This window comes from Salvia splendens, chromosome 20 (genome assembly GCF_004379255.2).
Source record: "Salvia splendens isolate huo1 chromosome 20, SspV2, whole genome shotgun sequence".
NCBI classification, from domain to species: domain Eukaryota; kingdom Viridiplantae; phylum Streptophyta; class Magnoliopsida; order Lamiales; family Lamiaceae; genus Salvia; species Salvia splendens.
Window position 1 is genome coordinate 14478188 of NC_056051.1, and position 22185 is coordinate 14500372.

The following is a 22185-nucleotide window of genomic DNA, read 5'->3' on the forward strand; positions in this document are numbered from 1 at the left end:
ATTACAAGAAAGAGTGTCCTAACCCTAAGAAGCAGATGGTAATAATAATCTGGATCCTATTGTTAACCTAGCTAAGAATAATGACCCTGAAGGAGTTTGCTTCATGACTCATGATATTCTGTCTGTAAATTCTTCCCTGGGTTGCTCTTTTACTGAAAATGATTGGCTAATTGATTCTGGATGCACCTATCACATATCTCCTTTCAAATCTGTATTTTCTGATTTTAAACCTATGAAAAATACTTATGTTTCTATGGCATATGACAAGAAGTGTCAAATTCTTGGCATTGGTACTGTGTGTTTAAAATTCAGTAATGGCTATGTGCTAAACTTAAACAATGTGAGATATGTGCTTGACCTGTGTTACAATTTGATTTCCTGTACCTGCCTAGAGCTTGATGGGCTAGAGGGTAAGTGGGGCAGGGAGTCATGAAGATCTGTAAGGGTGCTATGTGCTTATTTAAAGCTGTAAAAAGGTGCAACCTCTATGTGTGTTCTGCTCAACCTTTGGCCTGTGTGAATAATGTCTCAAGCCTGGCTAGGGTTAATAAAGCCATGCTGTGGCATAATAGACTTGGTCATATGAGTGAAAAAGGTTTAAATATTTTGAAGAAAAATGAGTTGCTTTCTGAAAATGATTTTCAAAATAACCTTCCTTTTTGTGACACTTGTGTTTTGGGAAAACAACATAGGGTGTCTTTCCCCACACCTGTTACTGAAAATATCAGTCACAGTGTGATAGAATACCTGCACATGGATGTGTGGGGCCCAGCCTTTGTTTCAACTCATTCAGGGTCAGTCTATTTTCCGTCCATAATTGATTATTTCTCCAGAAAAGTTTGGTGTTTTTTAATGAAAAATAAATCTGAGGTCAGTGAAAAGTTTTCTGCATGGAAAAATCTCTTTGAAAATCAAACTGGAAAGTCTATTAAAGTGATTAGGACAGACAATGGTCTTGAGTTTTGTAATTCCCAAATGGACTCCATGTGTTCTCAATTTGGAATTAAGAGACACAAGACTACCCCCTATACCCCTCAGCAAAATGGAGTTGCTGAGAGGATGAACAGAACCCTCCTAGAGAAAGTTAGGTGTCTCTTGTCAAAAAGTGGTCTGTCCAAAAAATTTTGGGGTGAAGCCCTACTGACCTCAGCCTACCTTGTAAATAGGTCTCCCTCAGTTCCCCTAAAGGGAAAGTGCCCTGAGTCTGTTTTCACTGGTAGGAAACTTTCTTTGTCTCATCTTAGGGTGTTTGACTGTAGTGCCTTTGTACATACCAAAACTGATAAATTAGAACCTAGATCCAAGAAAGGGGTGTTTCTTGGTTACCCAGAGGGTGTCAAGGGCTATAGAATTTGGAATAGAAGTGAGCCTGGCTTCAGGGTCATTATAAGTAGAGATGTCATCTTCAATGAAAATGAATTCCCCTGTCTTAGACCTGCCCCTGATCCCACTCCTCTAACTGTGGACAATGAGCCTCCTAGTGAGGTGGAGTCCCCTGACAATCTCACTGAGGTGGAGGTATCTGAGGATACTCCAATTGAGGTGGAGCAATTTTGGATTCCAAATCCTATCACCCCTGACCCTGAACCTGAGCCTGACCCTCAACCTGAAACTGAGCCTCAACCTGAGCCTGAACCAGCTTTACTTGATGACCAAGTTGTTAACCCTGGTCCAGACTTGAGTGATTATCTCCTGTCTAGAGATAGAGTCAGGAGGCACATTAATCAACCTAATAGGTATTCTGGTTTGGTTAACTTGATTTCTTTGGCTTTTAATGTGCATGAATCTGATGGTGATGAGCCTCAGTCTTATAAACAAGCTCTTAAATCTAAATTTTGGAATGAATGGCAAAAAGCTATGGAAGATGAGATGTTGTCCTTGAAAGTTAATTGTACCTGGTTACTTGTTCCTCTACCTGCTGGTGCTTCTGTTGTTGATTGCAGATGGTTGTATAAAATTAAGAATGAGGTAGAAGGACTTAGGTATAAGGCCAGACTTGTGGCCAAAGGGTTTACTCAACAAGAGGGGGTAGATTATACTGAAATATTTGCTCATGTGGTTAAATTTACAACTGTTAGACTTATGCTTGCTTTGTGTGCACATTTTGACTGGGAACTTAAACAAATGGATGTTAAAACTGTTTTCCTGCATGGTGACTTAGATAAGCCTATCTATATGAAACAGCCTGAGGGATTTGTAGATCCTAAGTATCCCAATCATGTTTGCCTGTTAAAAAAGGCATTGTATGGCTTGAAGCAATCTCACAGATAATGGAACATCAAGTTTAATTCATGCATGCAAAATCTTGGGTTTTTTAGAAGCACTTTTGATGCATGCCTGTATGTGAAAAACCTTGATAAGGTTCATGTGTTCTTACTGCAATATGTTGATGATATGCTGATTATGGGACCTTGCCTCAAATCCATCAAGTCTGTGCAATCTGCTCTGTGTAATAACTTTGATATGAAGGATCTTGGTGATGCACAAAAGATTTTGGGTATTAATATCCATAGGAACAGAAAGGATTCTGTACTTGTGCTTCATCAAGAACCATATGTGTTTAAAATCCTGCATAAGTTTAACATGTCTGCTGCTAAGACTGCCTCGGTGCCCTTAGCTGCTCATTTCCTGTTGAGTAAAGATTTGTGTCCGAAGTCTGAAACTGATATCCATGCTATGAAAAAGGTTCCTTATGCTAATGCTATAGGTTCTGTGATGTACTTAATTGTTAGTACTAGGCCTGACATTGCTTATGTTGTTTCTTGCCTGAGTAGATATATGTCAAACCCTGGACCTGTGCACTGGGAAGCCTTGAAATGGCTGTTGAGATATCTGAAACATACCTCTAAGTATGGTCTGTGTTTTATGAAGAGTGATGATGGTGTTAATCTGTGTGGTTTTGTTGACTCTAATTATGCAAATGATAGGGACAAGAGAAAGTCCACCACTTCTTATGTGTTTACTGTTTGTAGTTCTTGTATAAGCTGGAAGTCTCAATTGCAGCACATAGTAGCCCTCTCCACTACAGAGTCAGAATATATAGCCATCACAGAGGCTATGAAGGAAGCAATTTGGTTAAAGGGAGTTCTTTCTGAACTTAAATTCTTAAAAACTGTTCCTGCTCTATATTCTGATAGTCAGTCTGCTATTCAACTATGCAAAAATCCTGTTTTTCATGATAGAACTAAGCATATAGATGTTAGGTTCCATTTCATTTGAGATGTAGTTTAAAAACAAGAAATTTTGTTGCATAAGGTGCATACTGATAAAAACCCTGCTGACCTGGGAACTAAATGTCTACATGCTGATAAACTGCTTAATTGTATTAAAAGATTGCATTTTGATTGTGGTTAGCATGTGCATGTGCATGTGCATGTCCCGGGGGAAGACCTTGTTGGTCCTCTAGACCTTGGTCTACTGGAATCTCAAGGCAAAGATAAAGACCTACTTGACTAATGAGCTGTGTCTCTTTGGTGTCTTGTTAGGCAACCTGGTTAAGTTCTGGACTAATGAGCTTTGTCTCTTTGGTGTCTTGATCCTAACCTTGTAGGCTGTGATGAAGCAACATGATGACCAAGGCTCTCCTCTGTTTACCAAAGGTAGTCCAAGGTGGAGTATGTGGAATTATGGGCTAACCATTTGGGCTTGGAATTAATTCGGCTGGGCCATTTTAATTGATGGCCCATTCTGTCTTGGCCCATTACTTAATGAAGAGGTGCCCCGATGGCTGCCACCTGTCACCTCCACCCGGATCATGGCGTTGAGCCGTTGGATTGTGAGGTGTGTTTCTTCTGAGTCTTTAATCGACTCCTCGACTCTTCACTCTCTCATTCTAATCACTTTTCTCTCTCTCTCTCTCTCTCTCTTCGAGCTGGTGCTCTGACTTCTCTCTAGAAACCTCTCTCTCTAAAACTCTGGCCGATTTTCTTCTCCGATGACTTCGTTCTCTTCTTTTAGGTGAGGATCGAGCGTTATCTCTCAACCTCTGAGTTAATCTGGAGATTTTGTGTGAGTTCGAACGGTTGAGTTCGTCTCCTGACTGTTCTGGGAAGATCTACGGTTGGTTTCTTAGATCCGTGAGTTCTGAGGGTTCTTGAGACCGTGTGGTGGTGATTTTGAGTAGTAGAACGCGTGGGGTGGCTTTCTGTGGTAGTAATCGGGTAACCCTAGCTCGGGGTTAGGTTCTGTCCACTGTGCTCCCTTGAGACTTGTTGGATAAGACGGAGGAGGTCTTTGGCCCTTGTCAAGTCGTTGTTGCGACCTGAGCCATCCTCTGTGCTTGGTGTTTCAAGTTTCGTTGTTTACTGTGTATACTTGTTTAGATCCAGTTAGGATTTGTCTCTTGTGTTACTAACAGGCTTCTTGAGTGTGCAGGTGAATTGCAGTGATAGATCCGGTGCTATTACAAGAGGTTAAGATCTTGTAATCGATTAGGGTTTCTACTAATTCTTGTATCTTTTGTATTGTTCTTGTTAGTATTACTTGAGTGTGTAATTGGCTTGTACCTTCAGAGATTAGCCATCTCAGACTTTTGTCAATACAAAGAGGTCCCAGTAATTAGTGAATCCCGAGTAATCTGATCCCTACATCATCCACATAGAAAGATGTCACTATTGAGACGATGGGGAACTGGGATACTGGAAGGTGGATATGTGTGTGCTTTTGTGCTTGGTCAAGCTCCTCAAACCCAGAGAATCCGCTAGATCACAAGGTCTAGGAACTCAGAGGATCCTGGAAGTCCCGGTCGTCGGACACACAAATTCCGCGTTCGAAACCCTCAACCCGCTATACTATGAATTAGTACAGGGAAGTAGGGATCGATCCCATGACGATGGACGCGTAAGAAGGCATTTAAAAGACTCTGGAAAGGTGATTGGCTGCTGCCACGCAATTTTGGGTTGAGAAAATTATAACTAAACTGAAGAATGAAAATTAATTGACACTAGGCCTATGAAACAGAGAACAGCATGCAAACATCGAACATCCTCGTAACTTCAATATCTCAAACAAACTTCCTTGACCTAGTAAACGGCTACCTAATTTAGCTAAACAGAAAGAAAACATGCGGTGGGGACCATTTTCCAGATGCAGCAAAGTACGGATGAAAAGCTGCAAATAACAAACTATGGATTTAACCAACAACGACCTGCATCTCGTTACCTAATTCAAACACGAACATGGAGAAAACAGAGTAATAACCCAGATTCAAACAGAATATAATCATTTGGACGTCAGAAACTGGCGATTAATCAGAAACAGAACAGATCTACATATACTAGACGAAGGGAAACGAAAACACAGAAACGAGTCATCAAAATCATGCACAATCAACCAACTCTGCTTCAGATCCACACGCCGGACGCTCAATCCACTCCGGATCCAAGCAATCCGAACCCAACTACGACCAAAAACAACTCCATAAACTCCGATTCAACAAATCCACTGTGATCAACGACAATCCAACCACTATTCTACTCCCATTCAACAGATCAAGTGCGAAAAGCATCCATTCAAGTAAACAACTCCAAACTCATAAACAAACATCATCCATACTCGAAATCAACATCATCATAATAGAAAATAGAAATTGCATAGAAACTAAACGGGTTTCAACAGTTAACAAAAGCCGAGCTCCGAACAACGAAAACTCGGTGGAATTCACAGCAGAAACTGAAATGAAAACAGTAAATTGTTTCTTCGCCCTACGTGAGGACGGTGGTACGCGACATCAAACCGAAAGTGAAACCCGATCCCCTCTCAATTCCCGAAACCCAAGTGTGTGTAGAAGTGTGTGAAAGTGAGCTCTGAGCCAAAAAGTTTTTTTTGTATGTTGCATGCTTTCTCTTTTATAGATGTGGAGGCGATCTTCTAGAAGCTTCCTCTTGAATTCTCCATTCTGCCCTCCAGCTCATGATCTCCTCCGTCTAGCCATTTTTCCTTCTTTCTGCTCACTTCCTCGCCAATTTCATTCGCCAGGCAATTATCTTCCTTCCTTCCTGGACCTGGCGATTTCTTCTACACACCTGGCTTAAAAAATGTGTTAGACCCCGTAAATTATTGAATTTAACCCCCTAACCAATGCATGAAATTAGCCTTATCACATAACATGTGGGAGAAGTTATTTTGACAACCAACTACATACTGAATAAGATCCCATTAAAATGTAGCGATGTTACTAATTATGAGTTATAGGGAATAATATTAGAGATCGCAGTGGAAGAGATGTGAATAAGTAAATAAATCAAATTACATGGATCTACAATGGTTATTTGGATTATCAAATTAGCATATAAATAGTTATTGCATGTGAAGAACGCAATTAATTCACTTTTAATATTTTTTATAAGTGGATTCTCATATTCTATTAGTTGACTTCGCCAACATTCATTAGCTTTTCTCTATTACTTTTATTTACAAAGTCAAACTATTTCTTAAACTTGTGTTGCTAGAATATGAGACCACCAATGGAAATGGAGGGAAATTTGAAATCATTGGGCCATGGTTTTGTAAGGTGAATTTGATTTATTTTTTTCTCAAGTCCGACCCAAAAAGCCGAATTTCAAGCCACGTCAAGAATAAATATTTCCTTGTTTCGCCCGTTAGATTATCAGAATCTCAGCCGTTAGTGACTCTTGCAACTACCTCTTCTCACTAAACTATAAAATCTTTTTTTATTTTCTTTTCATTTACGAAGCTGACCGTCGAGTTCCCATCTCGTGGGTTTCTCTCTCTATCTTGTCCTTTGCTTTTCCACCCTTTCTCTCTCCACACACACCTCAGCTTCAATGGCTTCTCAAGTTTTCAGCTCTCTCCTCCCATACCCATGGGTCAAATTTATTTTGCATGCTATGTTTATAAATCGAGCGTTTCTTTTTTCCTTGTCTTTTTACTTTTTGGTCTTTATATGCATCATCAATTTGTCCTTGAAGCTTAGGATTTACTGTTCCAATATTTGGTCTAAAGATCCGGTTTTGGTGTAAAATTTAAACAATCATTTTAATCGTTGTTTGTGCTTCATCTAGACAATTAATATTAAGACTACTTTTCTCTATAATTTTTTGTATAATTCGTGGGCTTAATTAGAAAAATTATGTCTACTTTTACTTTCAATTAGACTAGAAAACGTAGATGAGTGTTCAGTTTCCTAGATAAAATATAGTAGTCCCCCGTCTCAACTAAGTTGAGTTGTACTCTTTTTTGAGGTGTCCTAACTATGTTGAGTACAAAAAATTAAACATCAAATTATTATTATTTTATTCTGTCATCTGCTCTACTCTCTTTTTATCTTTTTTTCCTATTTTATTTCTTTCTCCTACTTTTTAACCCAATTTCTTAATTTGTTTGTTCAAAAATTTTGACTCAACTTAGTTGGCACGAAGAAAGTAATACTCCCTCTGTCCCGCTTTAGCAGTCTCAGTCACTTTTAAGCACTCATTTTGTAAAAATGATAATAAATAGTTAATGTGGAGAAATGGTAGAGTAAGAGAGAGAATAATGTAGAGAAGAGTCTTATCTATGTTATTCTCTTTTGTACTTTACCATTTATCCACTTTAACTATTTATTATCATTTTTACAAAATGGTCGCTCAAAAGTGACTGGGACTACTAAAGCGGGACGGAGGGAGTAATAAGATATAATCCAAATTAAGTTATGCGATTATTTTAGCAACTAGGGGTCCCCCCTTAGATGTAAACAGGGGTTTCCCCCTCCGCAGCTAACTGATCAGAAATACGGGCTTCACCGCCCACGAACTTTTTTGGGGTTTCCCCCTCAGCAACTTTCTCAGAAACAATAGGGGTCTCCCCCTCAAAATCACCAACAGGGGTTTTCCCCTCAATAACACCTTCAGCAACAGGGGTTTCCCCCTCAACAGCATCTCCAACATAAACTAGGGTTTCCCCCACACCAACACTTACAACAGAAACTAGGGTTTCACCCTCACCAACACTTGCAGAAACAACAGGGGTTTCCCTGGGTTCCAACTCCCATCTGGATTCCAACTCCCCATCGCGTTCACCTGGCCTGGTAATCTTCCTCTTGAGGGCCATAGTATTGCTGGGGTGGAATTTCTCCTGGGCCTGGAGATTTCTCTTTCTCTTGTGAGGCTGGCGGGGTAGTTTTCTCGATGGCATTCAAGATTGCTTTCTCAAGCCTATCTATCCCCGCCTCAACTCTTTCATCATCTTGCTCCCTCAGAGCGTTTGCTGACCCTCGCCTCATAATGTTCCTTGGGCTGTCGTATGCCTTTTTAGCCTCCATTAACTTCTCCAAAATTTCTCTTGCTTCACTTCCCTTCTTCTTTGTAAAATTTCCCCCGCTCTAGGAATTCATCAAATCATTTGACTCAGGGTTTGCTCCTTCATAGAATAGATAATAAATTTCTGCCTCGATCATCCTATAGTTTGGGCAAGCGTCTAGTAGTCCCTTAAACCGTGACCAATATTGACTCAGAGACTCATCATACTCCTACTTACACTCCACTATCTCCTTCTTGAGGGCGTTCGTTTTGTTCGAAGGGAAAAAGTAATCCAGGAACTCAAGCTTGAAATCTCTCCATGTACGGATGGAATCTTGAGGCAGCCTCAGCAGCCATGTATTGGCCTCTCCCTTCAAAGCGAACGGAATTGCACGTAGGCGGTAATCTTCCTCCGTCGTATCGTTGGGCCTTTTCTGAATACTGCACAGCTTGCTGAACTCATTTAGGAACTAGTATGGACACTCGTTCCTACGCCCTGAGAACGTCGGTAGGATGCTAGCACATTTGTTTTAATATCGATAGCTCTCTGACGCGGATTCATCACTATAGTCTGGGCTGGCTCACCATGTAGATGGGCAGTGAGCGAACCGATCTCCGGATCTGGATCGACTACGAGTGTCATGTCTCTGATCTCCACCTCATCTGTATCTGTTTCTGATGATGAATTGGGATCCTCCCTTCCTGGTGAACTCCAATCTTCTTCACTTTCTGAACCAAACGGAAATGGATCTCCCGTAGATAGCCCCGATCTGGTGGGTGACCGTAGATGCTGTGTCTCTGACCTGCCAAATAAACCGATCGTTCCTCCACCCAGACGAGTTACTCCAGTATCCAAACCGTGAGCCCCTGCTCATAAATTGAAAATAAAGGAAAAAAGAAAAATCAAAAGTATGTACGCCAAAATCTTCTAAACACAATCACAAATTACACCATCCATCCTCGGCAACGGCGCCATTTGAAAGACGTTTAGTTTACAGAGAGATGTGTGTGTTATTGTGCTAGGTCAAGCTTCTCAGATCCAGAGAATCCGCTAGATCACAAGGTCTACGAACTCGGAGGATCCTGGAAGTCTAAGTCGTTGGACACACAACCCCTGCGCTTTCAAAACCCTCAACCCGCTATACTATGAATTAGTACAGGGAAGCAGGGATCGATCCCACGGAGATGGACGCGTAAGAAAACATTTAGAAGACTCTAGAAAGGTAAATGGTTGCTGCTACGCAATTTTAGGTTGAGGTATAACTACTACTAGACCTAGGAACAAAATCAAATACTGGACCTAGGAGACTGAAAATATCATGCTGACATCGGACATCCTCGCAACTGCGGCATGTCAAACTAACTTCCTAGACCGAGTAAACAACTACCTAATAAGGCTAGACAGAAAGCGAGTAAACAGTGGGGACCATTTTCCAGAAACAGCAAGTACGGAAGAAAAGCTGCAAATAACAAACTAAGAATTTAACTAACAACGACCTGCATCTCATTACCTGAATCAAACGCGAACATGAAGAAAACAGAGCACATATCCAGATTCAAACAGAATGTAAAAGTTCGGACGTCGGAAACTTGCAATTAGCCGGAAATAAAACAGATCTACATATACTAGACGGAAGGAAACAAAAACACGAAAACGAGGCATCAACTACGATCAACTCTGTTTCAGATCCAAACGTGGGATGCTTAATCCACTCCGGATCCAAGCAATCCGAACCCAACAACAACCAAAATCAACTCCATGAACTCCGATTCAACGAATCCGCCCCGATCGACACAAGCTACCAACGATTCTACTCAAATTCAACTAGCAAATGCGAAAAGCATCCAAACGAGTAAACAACTACAAACTCAGAAATAAAACATCATCCATACTCAAAATCAACAGCAGCAAACAGAAAATAGGAATTGCATAAATCAATGAGAATTCGACAGAAAACAGAGCCGAGCTTCGAACGGCGAAGCTCGGTGAAATTTACTACAACAAAACGAAATGAAAGCAAATAATTGTATCTTTGCCCTCCGTGAGGACGGTGTTTCCCAACAACTAACAGAAAGTGAAACCCGAAACCCCCTACAAATTCCCGGAAAACCCCGAAGTGTGTAGAAGTGTTTGTGAGTGCCAAAGTGCCAAAAGTTTTTTTTTCTGATTGCATGCTCTCTCCCTTATATAGGTGCGGGATTAATCTTCTAGAAGCCTTCGCAGAAATATCAATTCTGCCCTTCAGCTTCGTGACCTCCTCCGTCTGGTCATTTTCCTCCACAATGCTCACTTTATGGCCAAATTCCCTTCTCCATGCAATTGTCCTCCTTTCTTCCTGGACCTAGCGAAACATTCTACACACCTGGCTTAAAACATGTGTTAGACCCCGTAAATGCATGAATTTGACCCCGTAAACATTTTTATTAATATAATAATAAAAAAATAAATAAATAATTTCATATCATATAAAACATTCTATATCTAAATATACTTTAAAAAATTCTTAAAATATATTTCATTTTAATTTTTCATACAAATTTTAAATTAGGAGTATATAATAATGTTTAATTTTAAATATATATCTTAAAATTATCATAAATAATTGATAAATTATTTACATCTTATAAAAATTTGACTGTATTTCATTACTTTTGTATTGGATGACCACATGTTAATTTTATAGGTATCAATCCGATTAGCCCAATGGGCTAGCCTGAATAGCCAGCACTCGATTAAGCCACAGTCTGAGTAGGGTTGGCCTGAAACCCACTGTGTTGATCCGATTAACATCCCTTAAAACACTATCTCACTCCGGTACAGAAAAAAATAGAAAAAAATATCGAGTAAAATAGAACATCCCTCACTTAGGCGCCGCCGCCCCGTCAGTATTCATCCATTCAGACATTACAACCACAACCTTATTCCTTCCCATCACAACAATAATATTTTTTGAAACAACACGAATTTTAATGCATAATAGGTAAAGTAAAAGAGATAGAAAGAAAAATGTGTCAGTGGAAAATGGGTCTCATCTTAAAAGAAAGAAAGAAATTTTATTTAATAAAAGTTTCTATTTTTAGAAGATAGAATGAAAATGAAATAGTTTCTATTTTTAGGAAACGAATGGAGTATGTGAAAATGAAAATGGAAAGGTTTTTGGTGTGGGCTGATTGTGGTATAACTAAGGTGTTGGACTATAAAAAAATGAAAAAAAAGAATTAAATTGGAAAAAACTAGGAATATTAGTACAGTCTGTAATTCGTAGATTGCCTTGACCTGTTAAATTTAGAGGTTAAGGGCTGGCAATTTTTCAATCCGATAAAAGTATAGTCCGATTAGCTCGCAACCCGATTAGTATAGACTCGAAACCTGATGGACTGACCCAGTGGATTGAACCTAGGTACAACTATTACTATTATTTCTTCACATTTGACACATAATTCAATATTTTATTAATTATTTTTATAACATAAATAACTATAAAAAATCATTCAGTGTTGTATTTAATACATGTATGGGGAGTACATTTTTATTAATATAATACTCCAATCCGTCCCTAAAAATAAAGTTATTTTATCATTTTGGGCAGTCCCCCAAAATTAGACAAAGTCTAAATATGGAAAGTTTTTCAACAAATAATAATCATACACATTATTTATAATGTGGACCGCACGATCCACTAACACTCATTCAACTACATTTTCTCACCTTATCTCTTACTTTTTCTCATCTATATCTTACTTTACTTATTGCACATTAAAACCAGTATCATTTACAAATCTGTCAATTTTTGGAACGAAAAATTCATATTAACCATATAAAATATTTCCATTTGTAAAATATGCTTTAAAAATTTTAAAATATATTTAATTTTTATTTTATTCATACAAATTTTAAATTAGTAACTAGCATATATTTATGTTTGATTTAACATATACCTTAAAAGTATCATAAATAAATAATTTACAACTTATAAAAAATTTAACTATTTTTCATTATTTGCATTGCAGTCCGAACCTGAATATTTAGGATTAGGGGTGAATATTTATAATTTGATAAAAGCACAACCCGATTAACCAGCACTCGATTAACCTATAATCCGAATAGTATTGGCCCAAAGCCCCAAACCTGCTAGACTGGCCCGATTCCCTGGTCATCTCCAACCATTTACGCCAAACTTAAACCTATTTTTAGGTATATGATAACACCAAAAGTAATTTTACTTTAATCATTTACATCAAACTCAAACCCAAAAGAATATTCCATATCCACCTACTTTTTATACCTTTTCAATTACACCTACATACTTATTTAAATTACACATTGATCCTTCAACATTAAATAAAAAAATTAAATTATATAATAAAATTTCTTATTATATACTCCCTTTGTCCCATTAGAAATGAAACGTTTTCCTTTTTGGGTTGCCCCATTAAAAATGAAATGTTTCTAAAAATGGAAACAACACTCTCCCTACTTTTTCTTCTCTCTCTTACTTTACTCTTTCTTCATTAACTCACAAAACAACACTACATAAAATCACGTGCCGGAAACCAAATGTTTTATATTTAATGGGACGGAGAGAGTATTAAATATACTTTATATTTAAAAAATACACTAACTTGAAAATTAATAGACACTTCACATGCTATTGATAAAATTAAAACATTAATCAAAATATATTTAAAAATATCACAATCACAAAAATAAACATACCACAATATGGATATAAAATTAGAAAAAATTCAAGACTCGGAATTTGTGTTTATTCCCACAACTGATCAACTAGTGAGTCCATATGAGCATTTCATTTCTTTTTTGCATCATATCAAGTGAAATACTTTCGAAATCGAACATCTTTATTTGTTATTATAATTTTTTTTGTGTTTTAATTCACATAATTAAATAATAATGGATCGATTTGCAATTTCTCATAAATTTTTGCAGTAACACTATATTTGGTGTTGTACACCATATTTGATGTAAATTTGTAGAAAACACAAAAATGAGTTTGAATTTGGTGTATGGTTAAAAATGATTTTTACCCAAAAATGAGTTTTGGTGTATGGTTGGAGTTAGGTCTAATAAAATGACTCTCACTCCGGTACAGGAAAAAAAATAAGAGAAAAAATAGAGCAAAATAGAACATCCCTGACTTCAGGCGCCGCCGCCCCGCCGGTGTTAATCCATTCAGGCGCCGCAACAACAACCTTATTCCTTCCCATCATCTCTCTCTATCTCTCGGCACTCTCTGCCCTGAATCGCCGCTTTTCTCTATTCGCCTGCATCCAACACCACACTTCAATTTTAGTGGCTTCAAGCTTGAAGAACCAATTTCTCATATTTGATTTTTTATAAAAGAAATTGTAAGTTTTCTACCCCTTTTGTTATTATGTCATCTTCTAAGCACACGAAATTGATAGGCAGATAAAAGAAATTTCTATATTTGTTTGGAGAGGGGAAGAACCGTACAATGGCCTTTTTATTCTTGTTCTTGATGGATTTTGTCATATTGGTTTGAATTAGCTATAGAATTAGTCCTTGGAGGAAGAACACGTTAACAAAGGTGTATAAAAACCATTTCTCAAATTGAAATAGGTGTGGCTGAAAATTGTAGGGGAATAAGTAAAGATTATGTTTTAATTGTTTAATTGCTCTTGACTTCATACAATACTTCGAAAATCACCAACAATCAAGGAGAATTGGTAACCTCTACAAGGCAATAAGTTTGTAGTGCTAATGAACTCCCCTTTGTTACCCTGCATTTCTTAACTATTATGGATGAATCCCAATTCTAGTAAAAGGAATGAAAAGGACTGAGTAATTGCCTTTGTGGGATTGTTTATATTGCTGGATTTGGGCATTTTATTAGTCTTTAACCTGTAAATTGTAGATTAATTGAAAAGAAAAGTTGAACTTTGGAGATAAATGAAGCTCCGTCTAAAACCTTGGGATCAAATAGAGAACTTAGTTTCATGTATTTAATTGAGCTTAAAATTGCAAGTGATAGGTATAATTATGATATGGGGCCATGGAGAAGATGATTGTTGATCTAAATTTTTGAAGAGTGTGTGAATTAGGAAAAAAGGGGGAATCTGCCTTGCTTGGTTTAAGATTAGATCCAAAATATACACAACTATATTGTCTTTCTGTTGAGCACGAAGTGTTGAGGGAATTACTCAATGACACAAATATGAAGTAACTCATACTTAGTATTGTTCTTTCCCTACTGTACTGGTCAGATTCAGCCATGCCAATGTGTTGAAAATCCTATTGTAAAATTTTCTTTAGATATTATCATGTCTTAGGAAGATCCCTTTAAAATTTCGACTTATATCATCAATGTTTGATATTTTAAAAATTCCTGCAAAACAGTCGGCAGAAACTGTCACGCAAACTGGCAGGCTGAAATGAAATTGCCATAACTCCCTAATCCCTTGGAGTTTTGGGGATTACTTTTTAAAAAAAATTAAACTAGACACCAAGAGGTTTCTTGTGGTATACTGGTATAGGGATCGACCCCTAGGTTGCTCTGAGAAATAGGCAGTTTATTATTTAAGTGTAGTGTAATGCAGTGAACTTTAAAAGCTCTAAAAGTTAAAAAGAAAAAATAAAGGTATGTTAGCTAAGTAAGAGTAATTTTGGAGAAACTTTTCTAGTTCTAATTTACACATATTTGTAAGTCATGATAAATACCTTAGACGTTTAAAGAATTTACTTATTGCAACACCCTTTTTATTGATAAATTGATATGGAATATGTGGGTGATATTATAAAGGTGAATAAACCACAAAATGTAGTTGGGGAACGGAAAATGGTGCGTGATCGAAAGAAATAATGATTTAAGGCTTTGACTAAAAAATGATATTATAAATGGACGGTATGAGATTATGAATATCATTCTTGAAACATGATGTTTGATATTGATATGAGTAGATGTATCATAATTAGTGTTATCAATGGCGGCATATGGCGGTTGGTCAAAAACCGCCATAGGGATATGGCAGCCGCATAGTGGTATCATGGCAGTCGATATATAAATAAATAGATACAGTAAAATATAATACATAACCTAAGATGCAAAAATTTAGAAAATATAATATTTCAAATAAAAAATAGTAGTTGAAACATAAAGTAAAACAATGCTATGTTTAATATTAAGGTCTTCACTCAATAATAAAAATGCAAAGTAAAATGCAAAGTCTATAGTCAAGTGTCTTCGCTCCTAATCCTCATCGCCTTCAAATCCTTCTTCTTCTTCAAGGGTCCTTTCTACAACCACAGTCAGCAAATTTTCTTTTCCTTTTCTTGATGTGGTTGTGGTCCTTGTGTCTTTCTTAGAACCTCGAACAAAACTCGATGATGTGGAAGACTCATTTATTTTTTTGGTCCTAGTATATGTTGTAGGCACTCCAATTCCCGAAGCCTCATAAGCTGTTTCCAGTCAAGTGTATTGCCATTAAAAACTATATCATAGTCGGCGTTAACAACCTCAACATCATCTAATTCTCCAACTAACCACTTGTTACACTCATCAATGTCGTTGAGGGAAATGGGATCAATTTTATCTCTAATATCGTGCCTTTCACACAATGCTTTGTTGTATTTAGAGTAAAAGTCAATTTTGGTCTTAAATAAAGGTCAATTTTGGTCCTAAACATACGATAAAAATACGATTTTGGTCCAAAACATTCACTTTTTGAAAAACAGGTCCATAACAAAATGAAAATGTTGATGAATTGGTCCTTTTTTGATGGTTACGTCAAAAAAAACTCATGGTCAACGCTAATTGCTCTTGACTTCATACAATACTTCATAAATAACAGAGGATATACCTTCAATTGGATAGGATAATTTGCAATTGCAGGAACGATTTTCGCTGTGCTTCTCTTCTCAGGTTTGGAATTAATGGAGAAGATTGTGGGAAGATATATATATATATATATATATATATATATATAGACAAAACTGATAGATATTGATGGATTTGGTGGTTGGAGAGAATTTAGGGAGTGGAGATATGGGGAAATCGTTTGGTGATAGGGTTTGGAGAAATATATTTGACCAAGTCAACTAGGAAAATATTTAATTAGATTAATTTGATTTTTTTTTCTCTTTTTTTTCGGGGTGTTACAATTTATTTAATTTAATTTATTGTAAATTAAAGTTAATTATGTTGTAGGTTGCTGCGGACTACTCGCAGTAGCAGAAATCGACTCGGCTCGGCACCACAGCAAAGAGAGAAAGTCAAAATCAGTTCTTTTCTTATTCTTTTTTTTTTGCCGCCATTGCGAAGCTTACATATTTATTGCGAGCAGCGAATCGATTGTTCAGTTTAACCGAAAAAGAAGAACGATTATTCAATTTTCTGATGTGCTATGTCCTGCTTCCAATCCGCCGTCGTCGCATTGCGGACTGTTTACCCCAAGGCCGTCGTCTGGTCGGAAGAGAATTTGGTGGCGGTGGCGTGTGGCGCAGCTGTTATAATTCTGGTAAATTTGTGTACTTTCCAACTTATGTGCTGCTGTTTGAATTTGCTGTTGCATAGTTCAGTTGGCTGGTTAATAGTTGAGCAATTGCATTGTTTTTTTTTTGTTTAGAATCCTCATACTCCTAAAGTTCGAGGTGTGATTACCGTTCCATCTAGCAAGCGCTTTCCCACTGGGAAGATTGATGTTGATGGCGGAGGTATGCTTTGTAATTAAGCTTAGCCTAATCATATTGATAGATGTAGGATGGATTGTGTTTCTAGTTGTCTCAGCCTTTTTTGTTGATTTGAACATAGGTGCGGATTTGCTAAATGGGTGCTTGCTTCTATATCATTTATCGAGGGAAACTCGTCCTTGTGTTCGGTTGATTTCTTGGTCTCCTGTAGGTCTCGCCAAAGATGCTGGGTACTAATATGAACTTTTTCAGCTTTGAGTAATTTTGTGCTTGTAACATCATAACTGCATCCATAGAGCTAATCACCCTCTCCCTACCCCCAAATAAATGAGGCAGTTGTTTGCTTGCTCTTTGCACCACCAGCGGGCATGTGAAGCTTTACCGCCGTCCACATTGTTCTCCGGAGTGGATAGAGGTATGTATATAGTGAAGCTTCAATTTGCAATCTCTTAATCAGCATGATTTGAGGGATCCTTAACTCTATAATCTTATTTTCTGAAGCTCATGCAATGAAACTAAGATTAGATTCTATAAAATGTTGACTGATTTTAGTTTTCTCCTGTTTTGGTCTCTGAAGGTTGTGAATATATCTGAAGTGTTATATAATTACTACAAGAGCACCAATTTTGGGGAGTGTCAAATTGTACCCTTGGAAGGTTCTGACGTGAGTCGTTGCTATTGGTTTCATATGTGGCATATGCTACAGATCATTCATTCTTCATGGCATACTATGCATTCACCCTCACTCATTTGTAATTATTTTTACTTTTTCTTGTACAGGTTATACCAAGACAAGATACTGCAAATAAGGGTACACATTTGAGAAAGTGTGTCAACCGTAGAAGACAAAAAACAGCTAATGTAATGTGCCCTCTTCATCGACTTTCTAATTCCCTATAGACACCTATCCAGTAATCATTATCCACATTGAACCAGTGATTTTGTGCTGCTGGATTAATTTCTAATTGCGCATTCTCAATATCTCTTTGTCCATTACTCTTAAAGTTCATTAAACACTAATGTTTCTCTTGATATCATTTATCAGGTAGTATCAGAAGACCATGAAAATTTGGGTGAGAAGAACAATTGGCAAATTGTTTCCTCCTCTTTCTATGAAGGGGACCCTCTGGAGGAAGTGACGGAAGACTGTCTTCCATTAATATCTGCACAGCAGTATGCTTCTCGCAATGAAATGCTAATGTCACTTATTATTGCTTGGTCTCCAATTCTGGAGACATCTGGAAACGATGTGGCTTTTCCTTCTAGCTCTTCTAATTGCTGCTCAATTCTTACTGTTGGTGGAAAGTGCGGTAAAATTTCATTGTGGAGAGTTCGTGCACCTGAGTGCTATTCTACTGATAATGCTGGGCACGCGAGTGAGGTTCGACTTGTTGGCCTTGAGAAGGCACATGATAGCTGGATTACAGCAATTAGTTGGGTTAGATATGAGTCTAATGATTCAAAGACCCAGTTTGCATTGGCTACTGGGAGTTCTGATGGTAGGTGCGTAATTTTATAATACCTTCCGGCTGACCTCTAAAATTAGTAGAATTTTGATTGCTCTTAAATAATCACCACGTGAGTAACTACCATATTAAGGTTATTAACAATGCACATGGGTAATTACTGACATGATTATTTTTCCCCACTTTATGCTATAGTGTGAAGATCTGGCTGGTAAATGGTGAAAAATTACTCAAGGCGTCTGAAGTTATCAATGATTCATTATCATTGTTGAGGGAGGTCAGAATTGCATCTCAGTGTCTAGGTTTTATACGTGATTCATTTTGGTCTTATCTTAAAATTAGCAATTTATCATCAAATTAGGTTGCGACTGTTGATTCTTCTATGATATCTGTACTTTCACTTACTGTGCCCGCTCGATCACCAACGAAATTGTTCTTGGCTATTGGCAAAAGTTCCGGATCCTTTGAATTGTGTACCCTTGACACATCTACTGGCAAATTTGACAATATTGGCTGTTATAATGCACATGACAGCACGGTAAGTTTCCACTACTGTTTTTTGGCCACTTGAATATTTATGAGTAATTTTTTTTTGAAATAAACATCAGGTTTCTGGTTTAGCTTGGGCGTTTGATGGACGTTGTTTGTACAGCTATAGTCAGGTACAATATTCGATAGTAAATGTATTATGTCACTTATGTCAGGTGATGGTCCGATAAAACATTCCACGCTTGAAAATTATGTGACTTATGTCATAGTACATCATGTTTTATTACCACTGGCAATTGGGTTGCTTACCAAATCTTTCTGATAATTGTCATTGTTGCTTTGTCTTATGATGCTAAGAGTCTTAAAAGTTAACAAAAAAGAGAGTGATTCTCTAAGCAACTAACTTAACTGTTTTACATAAATTTTCATTAATTCTAGAATAACTCCTTGAAGAGCTGGATTTTCGTTGGAGATTCTCTGTCTGAAGTGCCACTTCCCCGAAGCAGTCCTGGTTTGAAGAGCTCCACAGAGGTATGAGATCACCTTTCCTGGTTTGAAGAGATTGTCTTTGTTTGTGAACTAATACTAAACAAAAAATACAGTTCGCTCATGCATTAGACTCTTGCTTTGGTCTATCGGTATCTCCTGGAAATTTGGCAGTTGCTGTGGTATGATATTTTTGTCCTCTCCTTATTTATTATAGCCAGAAGTATCATGAAAAGCCAACATTTACAATTAAGGCAGTGAATGTAAAGAGCAGTTTTGGGAATGAAAGTAATGCTTATAAATAGTAATATGCTAATGAGATAGATAAAATACAGGCATCATGCTTTCCTATATAACAGCCTTAGGCAGAATGGATGGCTGAAAAGTGTATGCCCTCTCGTTGCAGGTTCGCAGATATGACAGTGATCTACTAGATCCGATGTATGAAGGAAGGTGAGTTTTTAGACTTCTTTTTTTGTAGCCTGTTGTTAATATATACCTACACTTGGGCATATTTATGCGCCAAGAGATACATGGTGGTATATTCACCTAATATTTGCATTTGTCAATATAATTTCCATATCCACTGTGGTAAATATCTTTGGTATTCTGCAAAAATGTCAAAACTAACTGCCTAGGAGTTTAGTCTGCACATAGTAGTCATTAACTCACCCTTAGAGAAACCAATAGAATGATATTAGAAATATTTTTGAAGTGTGAGAAAGCAGCGCATCCTCTTTCATACCATTAATTAATGTAGAAATATTGTCATAAATGTTTCAGATCTCATAAATCTGCAGTTGAGTTCCTTTGGGTTGGAGGCCAACAATTGGACCCTTCTGTTATTACATCTTCAGAGATAGCAAAGGAAACATTTCCTGGATTCCCGGAGAAAGAACTGACTTGGTGGGAAATGAATATACTCGGGCGTCTTAACAAGTGTGAGAACCCCAACAGGCTTCTGAACATTTTTGATATCGTGGCAGCACTCCGAGCCTTCAAGCAGTCTGCACCCAAGTATGTAGAGCATATCCTGCTGAAATGGCTGGCATCTTGCTTAGGATCCAAGTGTGAAATATCTCGTAAATTATTGTCTGAAGCGCCTAAGCTTCTGACCATGCACTCATCCCGTCAGTTGCACCTCATAAACATAATCAGCAGGGAAGTGGTGCTTAAAGAATTCATGACAGAGAACGTGAGCGGAAAAGAACATTTATTAGAAGGCTTGAGTGGTGACAAGAAAGAAGAAATAAATCTGTGGATGGACTTACTACTTAGCTGTGAAAAAGAACTCTTGTTGAGGCTTGTCAGCATTAGTATTTCATCAGAAGAATTTTCCGGAGTTGGAGGTGATGGATTGCCACAGATGAAGCAGTGGCTTTTGCAAAATGTGAAAGACGAATACATATTCCTTGCAGCAGAAATTAGAGAGGTTAAGAAGAGGTATGACATTTCTACTAGTTCGACTGTTTAATTCTTAATGTTTGCTGCATCTCCACTCCCCATTATTTTCGTTGGATGTTGTTTATCACAAATTTATGTTATTCAACGTATGCTGTTTGAATAAGGCTAAGCATTCGCAATATGTTGTTTTTCTAGTGTTCATCGGTTTGTTAATTACGCCTTCTTTTACATAGGATATCACATCTATTTCATTTCTCATCAGGAAACTAGAGGAAACCTCAGAACACGAAGTGCATGAGCGCTGCCACTTCTGCACAGGCATTGTGCCATTCGAATCAACTGAGTACGCAACTTGCTCCGGATCAATAGACAAAAATGGGGTTAATCGAACGCACAAGCTTCAAAGGTGTGCAGTTACTCTCCAGGTTCTACCAACTAAGCCCTCCTGGTATTGTATGTGTTGCCACAGACGGGCTTCAAAGATGGCGCCCACCATTTTGTTCGCCATGCCCAGGTATCGTTCCGATTTCAAGTCTTTCGTAGAGTCTCCTACTCACAAGCATACTTCGACACCATGCTGTCCGTTCTGCGGCATACTTCTACATAGATCGCAACCGCAATATTTTGTGTCACCTTCCCCAGTTTAAACCAGATTCTTCCTATCTTCCAATTGCAATGCTTTGCTTATAGAAGTATGATGTTGATTTATGGAAAATGAAAGCATTGATGGGATCAAAGTTGAGAATATGCTGCTAATGTCACATTCATAGGTTGTACAAGTCATGGAAGAAACAGTTGAATACATTATGTACAGTATGCTGACTTTAATGATTAGTTAATTATGATTACTGCAAGGAAAAAAAATGTTGCATTTTCCATGTTGTTGCAAATATATTTCTATTTACTTATTCACATAAAATCCCAATTTAAAATAGGATTTGCACACATGGTTTGCTACATTTATGTCACAATCATAAGCTCCTATACATATTTGGAGGGTGATGAATTGTCGCCATAGCAAGTGAAATTGCAATTTGGCCACGTATATTGTAATTAATTTCAAGAGGTGCCCACAAAGAAATTCATGGCCATTCTTCAACGGCTGAGATTGAAATATTGTCAGACAAAGTGGGATCCTGCTTGATCATCTTTTATATCTCATTAATATTAAGTTAATTAGGTTTAGTGGTCCACTAATTTTAGTCATTGGAGTACATTAATCAAGTATTTAATTAAGTGGGCAAAAGAGTGTGCTACTTCATGCTCTTTATGATGTGGAAATTCCTATTTCACATTATGATGTGTGTGTGTGTGTGTGTGTGTGTGTGTGTGTGAGAGAGAATTTTATTTTTGTTTTTTGGTGGTTTATGTATATATATGGTTAGCCGTTTAGGCTCTTCTTTTGGATTTTAGTTATTTCATTGACCATTGTATGATA

General features: G+C 37.5%; 1 protein-coding gene across 1 annotated transcript; it reads left to right on the forward strand.

Moving 5' to 3' along the window:
- Nucleotides 1–13357: 13357 nt before the first annotated feature.
- On the forward strand, nt 13358–21623 carry LOC121781926. Its single transcript, XM_042179632.1, has 16 exons — nt 13358–13604; nt 16421–16730; nt 16839–16926; nt 17024–17132; nt 17239–17317; nt 17480–17566; nt 17683–17763; nt 17948–18405; nt 18564–18645; nt 18730–18906; nt 18977–19030; nt 19296–19388; nt 19460–19525; nt 19750–19796; nt 20127–20786; nt 21010–21623. The coding sequence occupies exons 2-16, from the start codon at nt 16617–16619 to the stop codon at nt 21392–21394; spliced, it is 2580 nt and encodes an 859-aa protein (XP_042035566.1). The 5' UTR covers nt 13358–13604; nt 16421–16616; the 3' UTR covers nt 21395–21623.
- Nucleotides 21624–22185: the final 562 nt, after the last annotated feature.